Here is a 21593-nt window from a genome sequence, read left to right as displayed (position 1 = left end):
CACACTGACGCCGCCGAAGCGCGCCTCGCCGTGACGTCAAACTTCCGCGCCGGAAGCTGGCGGCCGCGCGGCCCGACGGGGGACAGGGCGCAAGGGTAGAGGCTGAGGTGGGGTTCCGGGCTCGCCTGACTGAGGGGCGTGAGAAGGCCCGGAGGCGAGCTCGACGAGCAGACCTGCGCCCCGGTGAAGATCGACCCGGCTACAGCTGGCCGGGAGCCGGTTGTGAAGATGGCAGGGCCGGAGCTGCTGCTCGACTCCAACATCCGCCTCTGGGTGGTCCTGCCTATCGTTATCATCACCTTCTTCGTGGGCATGATTCGCCACTACGTGTCCATCCTGCTGCAGAGCGACAAAAAGCTCACCCAGGAACAAGTCTCCGACAGGTCAGCTCCCTCCCCTCTCCGACGATCTCACTCTCTCGTGACCTTGGGCAAGAAAGTGCAGGGGTTATGTCGGTTTGCCCGGGTTCACATCGCGCCCCCGCTAGCTGACTGTCCTTGGCTGAGTTACCCCTGTGTTTCACTTTCTTAATCTGCAAAAGGACGATGATACCAGGTCATGCCTCATAGAGCAGGCGTGGGGATTAAATTTTAGGTGATGTCTGTAAAACATTTCTCTAGATACAGTATAAGTTTCCATGAGCCTGAATGATCACAAAATGGGACATTTGGTTTCATAAATTAAGTTTTACTGCCTCAAAAGTTACTAAAATTTTTCTAAAATGTGTTAAACCAAAACTGAAAAATACACAAATAAAAAAATATTAGACCATATTTGGGAATAGAATGTATGTAAAAAGTGGTTCTCAAGATTGAAGAATACACTGACTCTTTGGAAAGGAAAAAAAACAAAAACTAGAGTTTTATTTTAAGAAAATGTTTTTCAGTTGCAAATTACCACTGCAAAACAGAAACTTTTCCTTTATAACCAGTACAAGGACTTATTTTTAGATATTAATGAAAATGCAAAATTAAAAATTTCTTGTAGAATTTGCAGACCTTAGAGAAACTGAGTGTTTAGAATGTATAGGATAATTTAAGTTTGCCTTGCTTCAGGGTTTAAATGCCTCAAGGTCACGATTCTCAACCCCACTTCTGCAAAATTGCTCAGCAGTATAGAGACCTAGCCGAATTTCTATTCAGCCTGTGGAAGTCCTGAATTATCTATAGTGAACAAGGTTTTCTTGATGACCAACCATGTGCCCTGCACTGTGCTGTATGCCCTGGGGTACAAAATATGACAAGGTCAAGATCCTACTCTCAGGGAGTTTCAGTCCAAGTGATAAAACATGCACAAGGAAAATGGGAGATACCATTAACTTAGTGCTTAGGATATGCCAGTACAGTGGTAATCACTTTAAATGACATAATATATGGGAAGAATTCAGCTTAAAGTCCTTCAGTATTTCCTTTTTGCTCTTTAAAAAAAATGTGGCAAAACACACATAACAAAATTTTCCATTTCGACTGTTTTTAAGTATACAATTCAGTGGCATTAAGTACATTCACATTGTTGTGCAACTGTCACCACCGTCCACTTCCAGAATATTTTCCTCATCCCTAACAGAAACTCGGAGCCTATTAAATAATGACTCATTTCCTTCTCCCTCAGCCCCTGGGACCCACCGTTCTACTTTCTATCTCTAGGTACTTCCTATAAGTGGAATCATACAGTATTTGTCCCTTTGTGTCTGGCTCGTTTCATTTAATATAATGTGTTCATGGTTCATCCATGTTGTTGCAAATGAGGGGTTTCCTTCTTTTTCATGGCTGAATAATATTCCTCTGTGTGTGTGTGTGTGTGTGTCTATATATATATATCATGTTGTCTTTATCCTTTCAAGGTTGTTTCTATATCTGGGCTATTGTGATTCATACTGCAATGAACATGGGGATGCAAATATATATATATATTTTTTAATGTGATTCTATTCTATTTTTAATTTTTTGTGGAACCTCCACACTATTTTCCATAAAGGTTGTACCAGTTTACATTCCCACCAGCAGGGGTTTCCTTTCCTCCCCCTTTTGCTTTTAAGATAAAGACTAAAATACAGTGGAACCCTTAAAAAGAAAGGAATCATGTTACATGGTACAACATAGATAAACCTTAAGGACATTAAGCTAAGTAAAAGAAACCAGACCCAAAAAGACAGTATCTGTATGATTCCACTTATGTGAAGTATCTAAAATAGTCAAATTCACAGAAAATATTGATAGAATGGTGGTTACCAGGAGCTGGGAGAGGGAGAATGGGGGAGTTACTGTGCAATGGGAAGAGTTTCAGGTTTGCAGGATGAAAAAGTTCTGGAGATCTATTTCACAACAATGTGAATATACTTAACACTACTGAACTGTGCGCTTACATGTGGTAAAGATGGTAAATTTTGTTACATGTTTTTCACCACAGTTTTTTTAAAAAGCATTGAGACTCACATGGCCTTGCATAGTCTGGCTCTTGCCAACCTCTCAAGCCTTGTCTCACCACATTTCTGTAGTCCTCTTTCTTCCAGCCATATGGCCTTTTCAGGTCCTCAGAGACAGTGCTTACTACTCCCTCACAGCTGTTCCCTCCAGCACGTGGCCAAGGTAATCTCTACTCATCCTTAAGATTTCAGCGTCATCATACTGCCTCAGCAAAGCTTTCTCCAAGACCTCGACTTACTAGACTCAGTCACATCCCCCATTCATCTCTCCTTCCTAGGACATAACAGATGAATTTCACATTTATTCCTGTGGTTATTTGATTAATGTTTTTCTCCCCCATTAAACTTTAATTTTCTGGAGATACTTGCTTTTTGATCACTGTTGTTCATGTCACCTAACATGGCACTCAGAAGCTCAAGAAGTATTTCTTCAATGAGAATAAATCTGTTATTATACACAATATGAATGGAGGCATAGGGAATTTAAATGACTCACCCAAGATCACATAATTAACAAGTGGCAGAGCAAAGACTTCAACCCATCTGTCTAACATCAAAGCTTAAATTGTTACCCATTATTGGAGACCCAGTGCTGCTTATACTGTCAGTGGTAAAGGACCAATTTTTTTGGTTTTTCAATTTCCAGTTTATCTCAGACTGGTGCTTTTGTAAAATTTTTTGATCACATATTTGGATGTTGTGACAATGTCAATTTACTATAAAGGTTTCTAAACCCTCACTCTCAGTGACTTTTCTTACCTCGTCACAGACCAGTGTTGGTACACAGGCCACATTGTGAATAGCTTTATTTATGTATTTATTTAAAAGATGTCTTTATTTATTTTTTAAATTTATTTTTGGCTGCATTAGGTCTTCGTTGCTGCGCATGGACTTTCTCTACTTGTGGCGAGTGGGGGCTACTCTTCGTTGCAGTGCGTGGGCTTCTCATTGCGATGGCTTCTTTTCTTGCGAAGCATGGGCTCTAGGTGCATGGGGTTCAGTAGTTGTGATGCGTGGGCTCAGTAGGTGTGGCTCATGGCCTCTAGAGCGCAGGCTCAGTAGTTGTGGCACATGGGCTTAGTTGCTCCGCGGCATGTCGGATCTTCCCGGACCAGGGCTTGAACCCGTGTCCCCTTCATTGGCAGGCGGATTCTTAACCACTGCGCCACCAGAGAAGTCCGTGAATAGCTTTAGACTAGCTCCCAGGGAACGAAACATATCACCTGTCACCTCTGTAGGCTTGTGTATAGAGCAGTCAGCTGTACAGTATAATGAGGTCAAGAGGAGAAGGACCAGAGAGAATTCCATGAGGCCACCGGGCATCAAGAAGAGTTCCATGGAATATTACCCAGCCATAAAAAGGAATGAAATGTTCCCATTTGCAGCAACATGGATGGACCTAGAGAATATTATGCTTAGTGAAATAAGCCAGATGAAGAGAAACACTATATCACTTATATGTGAAATCTAAAATATAATACAAATGAATCTATATAGAAAACAGAAACAGACTCACAGACATAGAAAACAAACTTATGGTTACCGAAGGGCACCAGGAGGCAGGGAGGAACAAATTATGAGTATGGGATTAACAGATACAAACTACTGTACCTAAAATAGATAAGCAACAAGGATTTGCTGTATAACACAGGGAATTATATCTAATATCTTGTAATAACCTATAATGGAAAATAATAAGCAAAAAAACCCTGAATCACTATGCTGTATACCTGAAACTAATGCAATATTGTAAATCAACTATACTTCAATTAAAAAAAGAGTTCTAGGGCTTCCCTGGTGGCGCAGTGGTTGAGAGTCCGCCTGCCAATGCAGGGGACACGGGTTTGTGCCCCCGTCCGGGAAGATCCCACATGCTGCGGAGCGGCTGGGCCCGTGAGCCATGGCCACTGAGCCTGCACATCCGGAGACTGTGCTCCGCAACAGGAGAGGCCACAACAGTGAGAAGCCCGCGTACCACAAAAAAAAAAAAAAAAGTTCTATGGAGAAGGTGGGATTTGAAAAGGGTGTTGGGGCATGATGAGGTAGAATTGGTGAGGGAGGGGGCGCTAGAGCAATCTCAGCACATGGAGAAGCTAGAATATGCATAAGGTGACAACGGGACCCTAAGCGTACCAGCTGACTGCTTAGGGCAGGTGGGCTACACTGTGGAGTAGACAGAAAACCAAGAACAGTTTTCTTGTGTTCATTTCTGTATACAGTTTTTTTCACTTTTCAAGAAGGATTTCCATTAACTTAAGGAGGTTTTTTATTCCCCTCATTAAAACAACCTTTGAAAATCTAGAAAAAATTAGCATTTTTATCTCTTCTGTGTGATGTTTGTATCTTAGCACTGCCTACTTGTGGCATTACACTTTGTTATCTGTAATGATCAATTATGTTCAAGTATCAGATAATTTCATTTATTAATTCAATAAGTATTTATTGAAAGCTTACTAACAGCCTGAATCCTGAGTACAATTTCTATTTGTTTTCTGTGAGGTAACAACCCTGTCAAGTCTTGTACTCACTTCTCTATCGGGTTTAAAAACTTTCTTCGTTTATCCTCACCCTTCCTCCCTCGTCCTGGCCCCAGGTCTTCTGAGTAGCATCCAACTGCTACTCTTTTCACTCAGAGAAAGTTCCTCCTTAGCTCATTATAAAGTAAGAAAAAGCTGAGCATAATGTCCCAAATGTGCCTTCCTCAGAAATCTTTGTTCAGGAGCAGTCACTTCTGAAAAATGCTCTTTTGGAAAGCTCATTGTTGGGTTAAATATGTTCTACTGGTTTTAAGGACACTGTATTTTGAAAAGTTTCCGCACAGAGCTATTGCCAAATAGGCCCTGTCGTGTTTAAATAGGTGTTCTACTTTATTCTCTCATTTTCTTCTAGTGTTTCGCTTTTAAAAATCTCATTGTCTTGGTTGTATTTTTCAGTCAAGTCCTAATTCGAAGCAGAGTCCTCAGGGAAAACGGAAAATACATTCCCAAACAGGTACTCGTAAATGAGTAAAAGCTCCACGATTCACTGTTGAGGGCAGTGGATATCTGAATGTTTTATAAGGGGACTCTTGGGGGAAAGCTGAAGGCGGGCAAGTCAGTAATGAAGCTGTGTCTTGGTGGTGTTTGCCGTCATTGTGACCTTGCCCTTCTTGGGAAATTGTTTTTAAATGTGACTCAGCTAAAGTGTCAGGTCGGCTGCCAAGTAGGCTGCCAGCTCTGAGTGTAACAGCATATTCCAATGGCCTTCTGACTAAACCTTGGGGGAATAATTTGACAATGTGCTATGTCACAGTTTTAAGACTTAAAAAGTTCTTTTTTCTACTAGTCTTTCCTGACACGAAAATATTACTTCAACAACCCAGAGGATGGATTTTTCAAAAAAACTAAAAGGAAGGTTGTTCCTCCTTCTCCTATGACTGGTATGTTTATTCCCTTCTCTCATCTTTAAGGAAGACTTTTAACATTATTGGGGGGATGGGCAGGGAGGATGTCGTTTTATTTGAAATTTAAATTTTACAAGACAGTAATCTAAGGGACCTTAGGGATCATCGGATACAGGAATCTACAGAAGTGGGGTTCCCTTTTTCCAATAAATCTTCAGGGAACCCCAGTGTATAAAGTGGATTAAAAAAAGAGCTCTCAGGGCTTCCCTGGTGGTGCAGTGGTTGAGAGTCCGCCTGCCGATGCAGGGGAGACGGGTTCGTGCCCCAGTCCAGGAAGATCCCACATGTCGCGGAGCGGCTGGGCCCATGAGCCATGGCTGCTGAGCCTGCGCGTCCAGAGCCTGTGCTCCACAACGGGAGAGGCCACAACAGTGAGAGGCCCGCGTACCACAAAAAAAAAAAAAAGAGCTCTCAGCTGAGGGGGTGGGGACTAGAGCCATTGTCCCTGGGTCTCTCCCCTTTGCTGTTCCTCAGGACCCGGGGCTCTGAGAAGCACAGCTGGAAAGCATTCCAGTCCCGGGTCCCATCCAGTGCCTGGATCCTACTGCTGACAGATGACCTCCAGATTCTGCCTGACTGTTCCCTAGACCATCCATTTCTTTGTCAGACGTGATTGCTTGGCCCGTCCTACAGTTTTTCCTCTAACAGATTTCTTACTTTCTCTGATCCCAGTCATGTGAAAAATACAACATCTTTAAGGTAAAACAAAATAACTTATTATTCAGTGTTGCCTATCCACTCATTTCAGTACCTATTTCTTTAGGTGAGATAACCAGTTATTTAAAACCTAGACAAAAGATACTGGAATTGATTTTAATAAGTCTTTTAGAAAACTTACAAGAAAAAAAAGACCAGTAAGTGTATGAAAAGATACTTGACATCACTAAAATCAGTGGAATGCAAATTAAAACAAGACGTCATTTTTAGCCCATTAAACTGGCAAAGATTGAAGAGCTTGACCAAAACTGCTATTGTCAAGGTCATGGGAAGTTAGGCCCTCTCACTGTTGTTGAAAGTCAGTTTTAAATTTAAATGGTCAAATCCCTTGGCCCAGAAATTCTTCTAAGAGTTTCTCTTACAGAAACACTTACATAAACATGCAGATTTATGTACAAGGAAGTTGTTGGTAACACTGTTTACTGGCCAAAAAACCAAACAAACAAACAAAAAAACAATCTATAGGCCTACCCAGAAGTGATGAATGACCACACGGTGGACTCCCATGCAGACATTAAAAATAATGAGAGATATTATACCAATGTGGAAACATCATTCACAATATGTTAACTTTTTAAAATTAAGAAGCAGAATAGGGACTTCCCTGGTGGCGCACTTGTTGGGAATCCGCCTGCCAGTGCAGGGGACACGGGTTTGAGCCCTGGTCCAGGAAGATCCCACATGCCGTGGAGCAACTAGGCCCATGTGCCGCATCTACTGAGCCTGTGCTTTAGAGCCCACGAGCCACAACTACTGAGCACTTGTTCCACAACTACTGAAGCCCGTGCGCCTAGAGCCCATGCTTTGCAACAAGAGAAGCCACTGCAATGAGAAGCACGCACACCGCAACGAAGAGTAGCTCCCGCTCGCCACAAGTAGAGAAAGCCTGAGGGCAGCAACGAAGACCCAATGCAGCCAAAAATAAATAATAAATTAATTAATTAAGTTAAAAAAAAAAAAGAATCTGCCTGCCAATGCAGGGGACACGGGTTCGAGCCCTGGTCCGGGAAGATCCCACGTGCCATGGGGCAACTAAGCCCGTGCGCCACAACTACTGAGCCTGCACTCTAGAGCCCGCGAGCCACAACTACTGCCCATGTGCCACAACTACTGAAGCCCGCGCACCTAGAGCCCATGCTCCACAACTAGAGAAGCCACTGCAATGAGAAGCCCACGCACCACAACAAAGAGTAGCCCCCACTTGCCACAACTAGAGAAAGCCCGCGCGCAGCAACGAAGACCCAACACGGTCAAAAAACAAAACAAAAAAAGCAGAATAGTAAGCATAGTAGCCTTTTATATGTATATATATATATAGAGAGAGAGAGAGAGAGAGAGAGAGAGGGAAACTATTGTGTGTATATTCATGTATAATTGCATATGTATGTTTTTATAGATATATAAAGATGGAAGGAGATAAAACAAACAGCTAAAAATGTTCAGAGAGTAGGCTCAGAGGAACTGTCTGCATCCTGTGTTTCTATGTCGTTTGAATTTTTTACAATGAGCTTGTATTACTTTAATTATCAAATAAATTTAAAACTTACAAAAATAGGAGTAAGTCCCTGCCAACAGTGGTAACAGGTATTGGTTTCTTGTGTTTTTGTCTTAGATCCCACTATGCTCACAGACATGATGAAGGGCAATGTCACAAATGTCCTCCCTATGATTCTTATTGGTGGATGGATCAACATGACATTTTCAGGCTTTGTCACAAGTAAGTTACAGACCCAGAAGACTTAAGGTTTACTTCATCTGTGATCCTTTCCCATGACCCTATTCAGAAATCCAAGGGCTGCTGAGACACTACTATCATGGGTCCTATGTTCTCTAGTGGAAACTGATAAGTCTTTGAACAAAAAAATTTAATATGATCTGATTTTATGGCTCTTATCCCAAAATGATCATAAGTTCATGATGTGGTTGCTTTTTTACTAATAGGGACTCAAACAAGTGGCTTGCTAGTTTATATCCGAAACTAGTTTGGTATTCTAGTGAGTAGGGAAAGGGAAGCCTATTTGTGTCTTCACTTCATTTTCTAGGTGTTGGGGTGAGTTGTTGGTCAATTTGTTTGTAAGCTGCTTTGATTTAAATGAACTAGGTTTCTCAGTAATGTAGTTCTTTGTGTGTATGTATTCCACTTTGGGCTTAACAGATCAGTGCAAGTTTCTTTTCCAGATTTTGGGACACAGCTCAGTTTGAGCCCCTGCTTCTTAAGCACTAGAGAAGCTGGTGTTCAAGGAACTAGAGCAGAGTGACATTTGACTGTTAATTCTTCAGAAGGTGACACACATCTCCTTGTGGAAATCATTTTCTAAACACTTTATGGTACAGATTTCCCACCTCCTCAGGGAAAGAATATGTGCATCACACTTAAACTGTTCTACAAAGGAAGCTGGGAGTGATTCTGAATTTTTTCTTTCTTCTCTGCAGCCAAGGTCCCATTTCCACTGACCCTCCGTTTTAAGCCTATGCTACAGCAAGGAATTGAACTACTCACATTAGATGCCTCCTGGTAAGGACTTTCTTCTATTTAATAAAAACACCAACCAAAATCTAAAACAGGGATCTCTTGAATAGGATTTCCAGTTTGCCTGCTTCACTGGAATGGGTTTTTGGAGTTTTTCTCATTGAAACTCCACTCAATGCCACAGGTGGATTATGACAACTTTTACATGAGTCTTGCAAAAGGAGAGAATGTATCAGCCTCTTTAATTAATTAATTTTATTTTTGGCTGCGTTGAGTCTTCGTTGCTGCACACGGGCTTTCTCTAGTTGTGGCGAGCGGGGGCTACTCTTCATTGCAGTGCGCGGCCTTCTCATTGCGATGGCTTCTCTTGTTACGGAGCATGGGCTCTAGGTGCGCAGGCTTCCGTAGTTGTGGCACATGGGCTCAGTAGCTGTGGCTTGCGGGCTCTAGAGCACAGGCTCAGTAGTTGTGGTGCATGGGCTCCGTTGCTCCGCGGCATGTGGGATCTTCCTGGACCAGGGCTCAAACCCGTGTCCCGTGCATTGGCAGGCAGATTCTTAACCACTGCACCACCAGGGAAGCCCTGTATCTGCCTCTTTTTCCCTAGCATCGTGGGGCTTAGGAGTCCAAAAGCAGATGTGTCCACCCCAAGAAATTTAAAAGATAAAGCCAGGAACTCTGGCCAAGGCAGACTTTTTAGCAATACATACCCTGGAGCTTATGGAAGTGGATGTTGGTATTCTTTTTTCCAAAATACATTACTGCTAATAACAACATTAATCCTTTTCATTGGTACCAGTCACTGTTCTAAGGATTTTCCATATATTATTTTATAATACATGGAAACCCTATGAAGTAATTGGAGACACTGAGATTTGACCACAAACCTGTCCAAATCCAACATCGTGTCTTACCATTCTGTTTTTTGTAGCCAGAGTAATAAAACCCAAAATCTGAAGAGCTCTTAGAACACTGCTACAGCCTCTGGAATGCAGCAGTGCTTCTTCATGTGGTCTCTCCAGATTATTTTGTCTATGGCTTCCCAAAGACTAGCATCTAAAGGAAGCCAAACAGTAGGAGGAGGAGGCGAATGGGAAACAGGGGTAACCAGTGCTGATCTTGATTCACTCCCCGGTCTCTGGTTTTTGGGGAGGGACAGGATAGACCCGGTGCTGGGAGAGTCTTGGCTATGCACCCTTACCCCAGAGGAGAAAAGCTATACTTAATATGAGTAGCATGACTCTATTAAACCTTGACCTTCCAGTCTCATGGGGGCTAAACAAAAACTTCATGGGCTGGAGAAAAGCTTTCTTGTCTTTTCTCAGCATCTGACATACTCGCATGGACAAAGGAGCCTAGAACCGGATATAAACTAGCTTACCAACCTGCAACATTATGTACAGATAGGTGTGACCCAAGTATTGGAATGAAGTGTGGGTTCTTTCCATCTCTGTATCATTTCTTATACTCTTTAGTTTTTATTATATGTGAGCATATTAACTTTATTGGGGTAAGGTGGGAAACCTAAGCTAAGGAGAGCTTTGATGATAATAGTTCAAAACTTGGAATGGCTTTCCCAGTTGCTACTGTCTTCAGTATGAAGCCCACCAACACTTGTGATTCCTTCTAGAGAATGGAATTCAGGACAGGAGGCCTCTTTCTATTTATATTTTATGTACTTAAGTATTGTTTACATTTATTATATATAACAAGTGTGTGTTGTTTTTATGATTACAAATAATAAATGGTTTGAAAACCCATTATGTATGAAGGAAAAATTAAATTAAACAAAGCTTGCATTCCCTGATAAAATGAAGCACACCAGTTGTGAGTTCAGTTCCTGCTACTGAATGCCAAAGAATTTATAACATAGCCGGAAGGAGCAGTTTGCCTCCATATATTACCTTATTCTATCCTCATGGCAGCTCTGTGAAGTGAGTGGAGGAATTGAGATTTGACCCCAAAGTCTGTCCAAATCCAGTGCTCAGCTTTTCGCATGCCGAGAGCTATAACTATTTGTAGCGTGGCCTTCATAACTTGTGTTTCTTCTTTGGTTGTGCTTTGGATGACTACACCCTGCCCCAGGTGATTCCTTTACATACTCTGAACAACTTTGGTTGGTAGAAAAGTGTGTGAACTACATTAATTCTGAAATAACTTACCTACATTGTTTCACTTTTGCTTCCTAGGGTGAGTTCTGCATCCTGGTATTTCCTCAATGTCTTTGGGCTTCGAAGCATTTACTCTCTGATTTTGGGCCAAGATAATGGTAAGAAGCAAATACTTCAATAGATGAGTCATTCATGCCAGGGCCAGAATGATCATGTAGGCTATGCTGTTTGTGAACACAGTCAAATACAGTGCTTCATTCCTTAAACGTATTCATAAGTTTCTGAGGTATTCTGAGTCTTAAAAACCCCAGGGTCAGACTGAAGATCTGAATTCTCCTTGGTAATCATGGGGACAGTATTTAGTTGCCCAGAGTCTGATGCCCTCCTGTGAGGGATCCAGCACCAGCAGTACAAGCCTGTAAACCTGAAGCTGAAAGAAGGCCGGGTTTGATCAGTTTACTCATTGCCTAGAGTTCCTGCTGGTATCAATCCTGGCTCTCTTACTTAATAGCTGGGACCTTGGGCAAGTTACTTACCCACTCCAATCCTCTGTTTGCCTATCTTAATAATTGACTTCTGGGTTTGTTGTTAGGTAGATGAGGTAGATACATAAAGTACTTAGTGAAGTACCTGGCATGTAGGAGTTGCTCAGTAACTGATGGCTGTTGTTAGTGTTACTTAAATTTGAAATAAAGTTTAGCACTTCCTTTAGTTATCTTCCGTCTCCTGCTATTATCATGTCCATTTTTCAGAAGAGGTAAAGTGCTTTCACATAGTGCGTGACAGGGCCAGTGAACTGTCATATGGTTCTCTAACCCACCACCAAGCATCTGTAAGTGCTGTGTAAGGACCATCCTTCTCCGAGGGTCCTGGGTGCTTTCTGCGCCCTGGCACTCATGCGGATGTGTCTTACGCTGCAGCTGCTGACCAATCACGGATGATGCAGGAACAGATGACTGGAGCAGCCATGGCCATGCCTGCAGACACCAACAAAGCTTTTAAGGTACACTCACTTCTCCGAGCTTCACTGAAGCTCGGAAAGGTGTTACCAGAGTTACCTTTAAAGATGAATTTCCTGGGCTTCCCTGGTGGTGCAGTGGTTGAGAGTCCACCTGCCGATGCAGGGGACATGGGTTTGTGCCCCGGTCCGGAAAGATCCCACATGCCGCGGAGCGGCTGGGCCTGTGAGCCATGGCCGCTGAGCCTGCGCGTCCGGAGCCTGTGCTCCGCAACAGGAGAGACCACAACAGTGAGAGGCCTGCGTACTGCAAAAAAAAAAAAAATGAATTTCCTGAAGTGAGTGTAGTATGTATGGTTCCATCCTTTAAATTTAGCAAAAATGTATTTCCATTTACATGTCTTTTATTCCAGAGACAGAATCATCTGTTAAGTAAATTAGAGATTCTTGGTACTTCTACTGGTTTTTAAATGCTCACCCCATTTAATCCACACTGTAAATAAAGTTATAAAAACAGCCCAGTCAGAGGTACCAGCTAAACATTTGGAATATTTTGAACTTTTTTGGACCATGATATAAATTTCATGCAGTAAAATCTAAATTGGGAATTCCTTGGCGGTCCAGTGATGAGAACTCCGTGCTCTGACTGCTGAGGGCCTGGGCTCAGTCCCTGGCCAAGGAACTAACATCCCACAGGCCACACGGCACAGCCAAAAAAAAAAAAAAAAAATCTAAATTACTTACAGCCTTTCATGAAATGATTCTGGAATTTGTAAAATCCAATATAATTTTTGTACAGCAAACTCTCACTAATTTTTCATGATAAAAACTAGAAATAGAGGGGAATTTGCTCATCTTGATGCAAGATATCTATGAAAGACCCACAGCTAACATCCATACTCATACTGAAAGCTTTTCCCCTAGGGTTAGGAACAAGACAAGGATGTCCACTCTCACCACTTCTATTCAACATTGTACTAGATGTTCTAGCCTGGACAGTTAGGCAAGAAAAAGAAAGAAAAGGCATCTAGATTAGAAAGGAAGAAGTAAAACTATCTTTGTTTGCAAATAACATGGTCTCGTATATAGGATATCATAAGGAATCCACAAAAAAACTATTACACATAATAAGTTCAGCAAGGTTTTAGGATACAAGATCAATATTCAGAAAGCAGTCGTTGTTCTACACACTGGTAATAAAGAATCTGAAAAATTGAAATTAAGAAAACAATTCCAAACCATAATGGAAAAGAATGTAAAAAAGTAATGTCTATATGCGTATAACTGATTCACTTTTCTGTATAGCAGAGATTGGTATGACATTTGTAAATCAACTATACTTCAAATCAAAAAAAATTTTAAAAACCCAATTCTACTTACAATAGTATCAAAAAGAATAAAATAAGAAGAAATTTAAAACACGCAAGACTTGTACACTGATAATTGTAAAATACTGCTGAAAGAAACTAAAGAAGACCTAAATAAATGGAAATGTATCCATGTACATATTATCTTGACTTAATATTATCAAGATGGCAATAGCCCTAGATCTGCTGATCTACAGATTCAACATAATCCCTATCAAAATTCCACCAACCTTTCTTGCAGAAATTGGCAGTCTGATCGAGAAGTTCATATGGAGGTGAAAGGGCCCCAGAACAGGCAAAACAATGTTGAATAATAACAAAGTTGGAAGACACACACTTCCTGATCTGAAAACCTACTTCTGAGCTACAGTAATCAAGACTGTGGGGGGGGCTTCCCTGGTGGCGCAGTGGTTAAGAACCCGCCTGCCAATGCAGGGGACACGGGTTTGAGCCCTGGCCCGGGAAGATCCCACATGCCACGGAGCAACTAAGCTCATGTGCCACAACTACTGAGCCTGTGCTCTAGAGCCTGCGAGCCGCAACTACTGAAGCCCGTACACCTAGAGCCTGTGCTCCACAGCAAGAGAAGCCACTGCAATGGGAAGCCCACGCACCGCAACGAAGAGTAGTCCCTGCTCACCACAACTAGAGAAAGCCCGCATGCAGCAACGAAGACCCAACACAGCCAAAAATAAAAATAAAATAAATAAATTTATTTAAAAAAAAAAAAAAAAAAGACTGTGTGGGGTTGGCATATGGACAGACATCCAGATCAACAGAATAGAATTGAGAGTTCAGAAATAAATCCATACATTTAGATCAAATGATTTTTGACAAAGGTGCCAAGACAATTCAGTGGGGGAGAAAAGATTCTTATTGCTTACTGGGTACAGAGTTTCTGTTTCAGGGGATGAAAAATTTGGAAATAGATAGTGGTGATGGTTGCACAGCATTGTGAACCTAATAAATGCCACTAAATTGTATAGTTAACAGTGGCTAAAAGTGGCAAATTTTGTATATATATTTTAACACAATAAAAAAATTTTTTGAATAAAAGTTTTTAAATGGGTCAAAGACTTAAAGAACTAAAATTATAAAGCTCTTAAAAGAAAACATAGGTGTAAATGTTTGTGACCTTGGATTAGGCCATGGTTTCTTAGATATGACATCAAAAGCATTAGCAGCAAAAGGAAAAATAGATAAGTGGAACTTTGTCAAAATGAAGACTGTGGGCTTCCCTGGTGGCACAGTGGTTGAGAGTCCACCTGCCGATGCAGGGGACACAGGTTCGTGCCCTGGTCTGGGAAGATCCTACGTGCTGCAGAGCAGCTAGGCCCGTGAGCCATGGCCACTGAGCCTGCGCCTCCGGAGCCTGTGCTCTGCAACGTGAGAGGCCACAACAGTGAGAGGCCCACGTACCGCAAAAAAAAAAAAAAAAACCACAATGAGATACAAAGATGGATAATGAGTGTTGACAAAGATGCAAAGAAACTGGAACCCTCATACCTGCTGGTGATTGTGCAGCCACTTCGGAACACAGTTTTTAGCCTTTCCTCAAAGAGTTAAACATAGTTACCATATATGACCCAGCAGTTCTACTCTTAGCTAAGTACCCAAGAGAATTGAAAACACATATTCACACAAAAACTTGTTCAGGGACTTCCCGGGTGGTGCAGTGGTTAAGAATCCGCCTGCCAATGCAGGGGAAAAGGGTTTGATCCCTGGTCCGGGAAGATCCCACATGCTGCGGAGCAACCAAGCCCATGAGCCACAACTACTAAGCCTGTGCTCTAGAGCCCTCAAGCCACAACTACTGAAGCCCGCATGCCTAGAGCCCGTGCTCTGCAGCAAGAGAAGCAACCGCAATGAGAAGCCCACGCACTGCAAGGAAGAGTAGCCCCCGCTCGCTGCAACTACAGAAAGCCCGCGCAGCAACGAAGCCCCAGCAAAGCCAAAAAAAAAAGATACAGAAAGTAAAGTAGTAGTTGCCAGGGTTTGAGGGAGGGGATAGTGGGGAGTGTTTGCTGTTCGGTATGGAGTTGTTTCTGCAGTGACGAAAGTGTTCTGGAATTAGCTAGTGGTGATGGTTGCACATCTTTGTGAATATACTAAAAACCACTAAATTGCACACATTAAAGGGGTGAATTTGACGGCCTAAATTATATATTTAAAAACCCACACCCATGAGCTAACATTTGTATTGCACATGAAGTTTCACACATTTTTTAAAAACCTACTAAAGGCGAAAGTAGTCAGCATTAATAGAATACTTGAGAAGTGTAATTAGTTGCCAGCGCCAATGACTTTGAACAAATTCTTTCTTTCTTAGCCTAGTCTCCTAGTCTGTCACTTGGGGGCGGGGGGTGGGTGAGGGGAGAGCAGCACCTACCTCATAGGATTGAGTGAGCTTCACGTGTACACAGCTGAACCCAGCTCCTGGCCCAAGCGGGTCAGCGCTGCTCTTATAACAGCCCTTCTCTCCCTGCCCCCACGTTCTCTTCCTCTGCAGACAGAGTGGGAAGCTTTGGAGCTGACGGATCACCAGTGGGCACTAGATGATGTCGAAGAGGAGCTCATGGCCAAAGACCTCCACTTTGAAGGCATGTTCAAAAAGGAATTACAGACGTCTATTTTTTGAAGACCAAGCGGGGGTCAGCTGTGTCAGGAACTCGGAGTAGCGCTTAACCTTGTAACTTTTGTTTGAGCTGGAGCCTCTCGGAATAAAAAGGGGGATGCGTGAGCTGGCGGGTGTGCAGCAAGGATTGTTCTTGTCTGAGCTGGGTTCCCCTTTATGTTTGAAACCAGAAGAAACATGAGGAGTGTGTGCTGCATGACTTGCCCAGAAACAACTAGTTTTGAAATATTTAAAATTTTCCTTTTGGTGACTCTAGTAATAAAAGTAAGAGAGGGGGGAAACTCAAGCTAGTGATAATATATAAAACTTAGCAAAAATTCAGGAATTTCAGAAAAAGTGTTGTCAATTAAACCTAATTATTATGTACAGTCACTCTGACTTCTAAACCATAGTAAACTCCTGTTTTCTTGGGATCCAAACACCCCGCGTTTTACCTTTAATTTTTTGTTAGTATTTTTATAACTTTCCTTACGCAAATAATACATTTTCATTACCGAAAATTTAGGACCGATGGATAAGCAAAACGAAACTCTCTGTGTTGTTCATTTTGCACCTGCAGAATGACATGAAGAGCCAATCTGTTAAAACCTTATTCAAACAAACTCTTTTCAGAGTGAATACCCAGGGCCAGGACAGACTTAGCAAACCTTCTCTCTGTCTTAATACTGTCCAGTGAAAATTGGTGACCCTGAGACACTGCCAGATTCTCAAGTGCCTTTGGGATCCTCAAAGACTTCAACGGTTAAGTAATGCAAGGTCTTGATCTGGAGTTCAGAATATATCAAATCCGTTGACAAATCAGTGGTGCTGTACTGTATATGGCTACTCTGTTGAACGAAAGACCCCATGTCCGAGTTATTCTGGATGAGAGAGAGCTTACATATGGTTGTAAGAAGGGAGAGAGGAAAACAAATTTTTAAAATTAAAAAAAAAGAAGAGAGGGTGATTGCTGGCAGACACATAGGTAAGGGTTGCCCAGGAATAATTCTGCCTGGATTAACTGTCCCAGGGAAGTGGCAGAGGGCCATTTCTGTACCAAGAGGTGAATGTAATTTACATGCTGAACGCTATAATCAAAAACAAACAACTCAACTCTACAAATTAAACCATTCTGTTTTCTTTTCTTTGCCTGTAAAAATGTTGCCTCTGTGGGTCACTAACAGCCTTCTGCTAGCAGTTATGAGTGTCTATCATGAACCAGTGCTGGAGAGTCTAAGATGGAAAAAGATGTAACTCTTGCCCTCAGGAACTCATAAGAGAGACACATAAGAAATTGGTGGCTCTTAATCGTTCACTGGGTCACAGGACCTCTTTGAGACTCTGATGGAAGTTCTGACCCTCCCCTCCTGAGTAACACACATGGGCACAGACACACAGACCTCTCGGGTAACCCCAGGAGCATTAATAGACCTTCCAAAGCCTATTCATAGTGACCCACTGACCCAAGGTAAGAAATGCTAATATTTAAAAGAGCTGCTAAAATAAAATATTAAAGGAGCAAGGGTTCCCAGGAGAGCTAACCTTTGACCTGGGCCTTGAAAGAGTTTTGCAGTGTAGAAGGGCATCCCAAGCAAAGGGAACAGAACCAGCAAAGACCTTCAGATTAAAATGTCTACAATTCACTGCTCCCTGACAAGTTGGGGGGAGTTGTATGGTATATACCAAAAGGTCCAGGTAGGGCAGGAATGGGAACAGTAACTGATGATTGAGTGATGTCACCCTCTTTCCTACAAGGCATCCTCAGAGCATTTCAGTCTGCCTCTTGATCCACACACAGTTTGTCCTTTTCCCTGTAGCAAAGTTAGGTGGGTAAAATGTGTGAGACTTTTCTGACCCATCACAGTGGTGAGTGCACATTTCCTTGGCACCAGCAAGTCAAAGGAAAAACCAAGTTTGTTTCAGCAGGCTCTTCCAGAACCAGCTCACAAGTTCAGGGAACAGTCCTTATCGTGTGTGCTTCTTGGAGTTTAATTTGGGTCAGACTGCTAGATGAGCGTTCTACCTTTTCCACCAACCTGGACTTAGAACCTGAAACCATTTAGGACAACCTGAAATGTCCACTTACTGATCGCGGTATGGAAGGCACCTTGCGTGGAAGGCTAAACATTGACAGTTGCACAACACAGCTCAGAAAAATAATGATGACTTAGATTTGAAGACAGTAGGTAAACCTGCACTTAGAGGCAAAAGTCAGTGTGGTTCCTCTGTTTGGTCTGTAAGGAGTGTGATGGGCATGGATGTATGTGTGAGACATGGGGGATTACTAACTGTGAAGAATACTGCAGTTGCAAGTGATAGAAACAGAACTCAATCTGGCTTAAGCAATTTTTTTTAAAGGAATGTAAGTTGGTTCAGTAACTAAAATGTTCAGTGGTCAGTGTCTTCACTGTAGCCAGGGCCTCACTGATATCATCAAGACTTGGTTGCTTTCTCAGGTCTGCCTTTTTCTACAATCAGGTAGTTTGTCTTCTCATGGAGACACCAGCTTAGTGACCCCAGTGAAAAGCACCCCTTAAAATTCCAATAAAAGTCAAGCTACTTGATTTGGGTCATGTACACATTCCAGGAAATGCTTAGCCCTACCTAACTATAAGGAATGAAAATGGGATAAGGATGATTCCCTAAAGGAAAATAGGGGTGTTGCTGCCAGAGGAAGGTGGCATGGGTACCAGGAAAGAAAAAACAATCATGTTTTACCCTTTAATAACCTGGAATGTTTCCCAAAGGAGGTACTGCCCTATCTTAGTAGGCCATGAAGTCTGCAAATATTTACTGGATTTCTACAACATGCCCCATGCCATGCTAGATATTTTCAGATTTTCCTGTTCACTAAACAAGACATTCATTGACCATCTGCCCAAAACTGTGCACACGAGCAAGCCACACTCCAGACCTTAAGAGCTCAGAAAACTGTGTCACATGTTGTGACAGGGATAATCCGAGGGAGGCTGTGGGAATGTCCTGCAAGTCATCCAACCTGGGAGGCCCAGCAAAGTATCATCTCAAGATGTGAAGGATTACAAGGAATTAGATACAGAGCCAGGGGAAGATATAAGGGAAGATTATCCCAGGCAGACGGAACAGTGTATGCAAGGTCCCAAGAGCTGAGGTGGTGGTGTTTTCACGAAACCGAAACAAGACTTGGGTGACCCTGAAGTGTAGAGAATAAAAAGATGTAATGAGCGCCGGGTTACTTTAAATGAATAGTAAGGCATTTGAATTATATCTCTATAAAGCTGCAGTTAAAAAAAAAAAAAAGAAAGAAAGAAAGACGTGATGAAGCAAAGGCAAGCCCAGATGGCAGAGAGCCTGTAAGTCACCCCTCGGACACGAACTTGATCTTGACGTGGCTTCAGGAGCCTTGTGGAGGGACTGATGGGAAAGGATTTGCTACTGGGCAGGGAAAGGAGTGGATGGGGTAGAAGTGGAGAGTGAGACGGTAGTGAGGTCATAGTGGGGTGGACTTGAGGCCATTTAGATGATTAGCTCCTCCTTTCTTGCTCTGATTCAGTGTGTGGCTTTGCATAAGACACTTCCCCTCTCCGGGCCTCAGTCTCCCCATCTGCCAAAAGGAGATCTGCAGCCACTTTGGAAAACAGTCTGGCAGTTCCTCAGAAGCTTAAACAAAGTTTCCATATGATCCACTCCTAGATAGATATCCCAAGAGAAATGAGAACATATGTCCACACAAAAACCTGTACACCCTCGCTCACAGCAGCATTATTCACAATAGCCGAAAAGTGGAAACCACCCAGATGTCCATCAACCGATGAATGCATGTATAAAATATGGTATATCCATACAATGGAATATCAGTCAGTAATAAAAAGAATGAAGTTCTGACACCCTATGATGCGATGAAGTGTGGAACTAAATGAAGACAATCACAAAAGATCACATATACGATCCTATTTTTTATGAAATGTCCAGAATGGGCAAATCCATAGGGTCAAAAGATAGATTAGTGGTTGCCAGGGCTTGCGAAGAGGAAAATGGGGAGTGATTGCCAATGGGTACAGGTTTCTTTTGGGGGCAATGAAAATGTTCTGGTGGGAATGTAAATTGGTATAACCACTATGGAGAACATTATGGAGGTTCCTTAAAAAACTAAAAATAGAATCACCATATGATCCTGCAATCACACTCCTGGGTATATACCCGGAAAAAACTATAATTCACAAAAAATACATGTACCCCAATGTTCACTGCAGCACTATTTACAATAGCCAAGACATGGAAGCAACCTAAATGTCCATCGACAGATGAATGGATAAGAAAGATGTGTTCTATATATACAATGGAATATTACTCAGCCATGAAAAAATACAATAATGCCATTTGCAGCAACATGGATGGACCTAGAGATGATCATACAGTACTAAGTAAAGTAAGCCAGATAGAGAAAGACAAATATATGTTATCACTTGTATGTGCAATCTAAAAAAAAAAGGTACAGGGACTTCCCTGGCGGTCCAGTGGTTAAGATTCCGTGCTCCCAATGGAGGGCACATGGGTTCTATCCCTGGTCAGGAAACTAAGATCCCGCATGATGCCTGGCACAGCCATAAATAAATAAATAAATAAAATGAATAAATAAAAATTTTAAAAGGTACAAATGAACTTATTCACAGAACAGAAATAGACCTACAGACATAGAAAACAAACTTATGGTTACCAAAGGGGAAAGGGGTGGGGGATAAATTAGGAGTTTGGGATTAACATATACACACTATTATATACAAAACAGATAACCGACAAGGAACTACTGTGTAGAACAGGGAACTATACTCAGTATTTTATAATAACCTGTTAGGGAAAAGAATCTGAAAAAGAATATATGTGTATATATATGTGTGTGTGTGTGTATATATATCTGAATCATTGTGCTGTACACATGAAACTAACACAACATTGTAAATCAATTATACTTCAATAATAAAAAATATAATAAAGAAGAAAATGTTCTAAAGTTGTGGTGATAGGGACTTCCCTGGTGGCGCAGTAGTTAAGAATCCGCCTGCCAGTGCAGGGGACACGGCTTGAAGCCCTGGTCAGGAAAGATCCCACATGCCGTGGAGCAACTAAGCCCGTGCACCACAACTACTGAGCCTGCGCTCTAGAGCCTGTGAGCCACAACTGCTGAGCCTGCGTGCCACAACTAATGAAGCCCACGCACCTAGAGCCTGTGCTCTGCAACAAAGAGAAGCCACTGCAGTGAGAGGCCCTCGCCCCACAACAAAGAGTAGCCGCCGCTCGCCACAACTAGAGAAAACCCACGCGCAGCAACGCAGATCCAACAGCCAAAAATAAATAAATAAATGTATTTTAAAAATGAAATAAAAAATAAAATTGTAATGATAGCTGCACAACTTTGTGAATATAATAAAACCCACTGAATAGTACACCTTAAATAGGTGAATTTTATGTCATGTGAATTACATCACTGTTAAGTGGGAGAGGGGGATCAT

The 21593-nt window shown here is 42.2% G+C and overlaps 1 protein-coding gene across 3 annotated transcripts; it reads left to right on the top strand.

Annotated features, from left to right (window-relative positions):
* The first annotated feature begins 50 nt into the window (after window positions 1–50).
* EMC3 (ER membrane protein complex subunit 3) lies at window positions 51–16230 on the top strand. Of its 3 annotated transcripts, none has more exons than XM_073787675.1 (8): window positions 51–383; window positions 5359–5416; window positions 5750–5843; window positions 8197–8301; window positions 9018–9099; window positions 11244–11323; window positions 12086–12168; window positions 15962–16230. In XM_073787675.1, exons 1-8 carry the CDS (start codon window positions 229–231, stop codon window positions 16022–16024), a joined length of 720 nt encoding a protein of 239 aa, XP_073643776.1. In that variant the 5' UTR covers window positions 51–228; the 3' UTR covers window positions 16025–16230. The 3 variants fall into 3 exon arrangements, with proteins under 3 accessions (XP_073643776.1, XP_073643777.1, XP_004311997.1); XM_073787676.1 differs by lacking the exon at window positions 15962–16230 and adding an exon at window positions 13732–14548 and having other exon boundaries at window positions 52–383; XM_004311949.4 differs by having other exon boundaries at window positions 54–383; window positions 16000–16230.
* The last annotated feature ends 5363 nt before the right edge of the window (window positions 16231–21593 follow it).

The sequence above is a fragment of the Tursiops truncatus genome, chromosome 10 (assembly GCF_011762595.2).
Source record: "Tursiops truncatus isolate mTurTru1 chromosome 10, mTurTru1.mat.Y, whole genome shotgun sequence".
NCBI classification, from domain to species: Eukaryota; Metazoa; Chordata; class Mammalia; order Artiodactyla; family Delphinidae; genus Tursiops; species Tursiops truncatus.
Note: the sequence above shows the minus strand (reverse complement) of the source record. Positions and strands in the feature narration are given on the sequence as shown.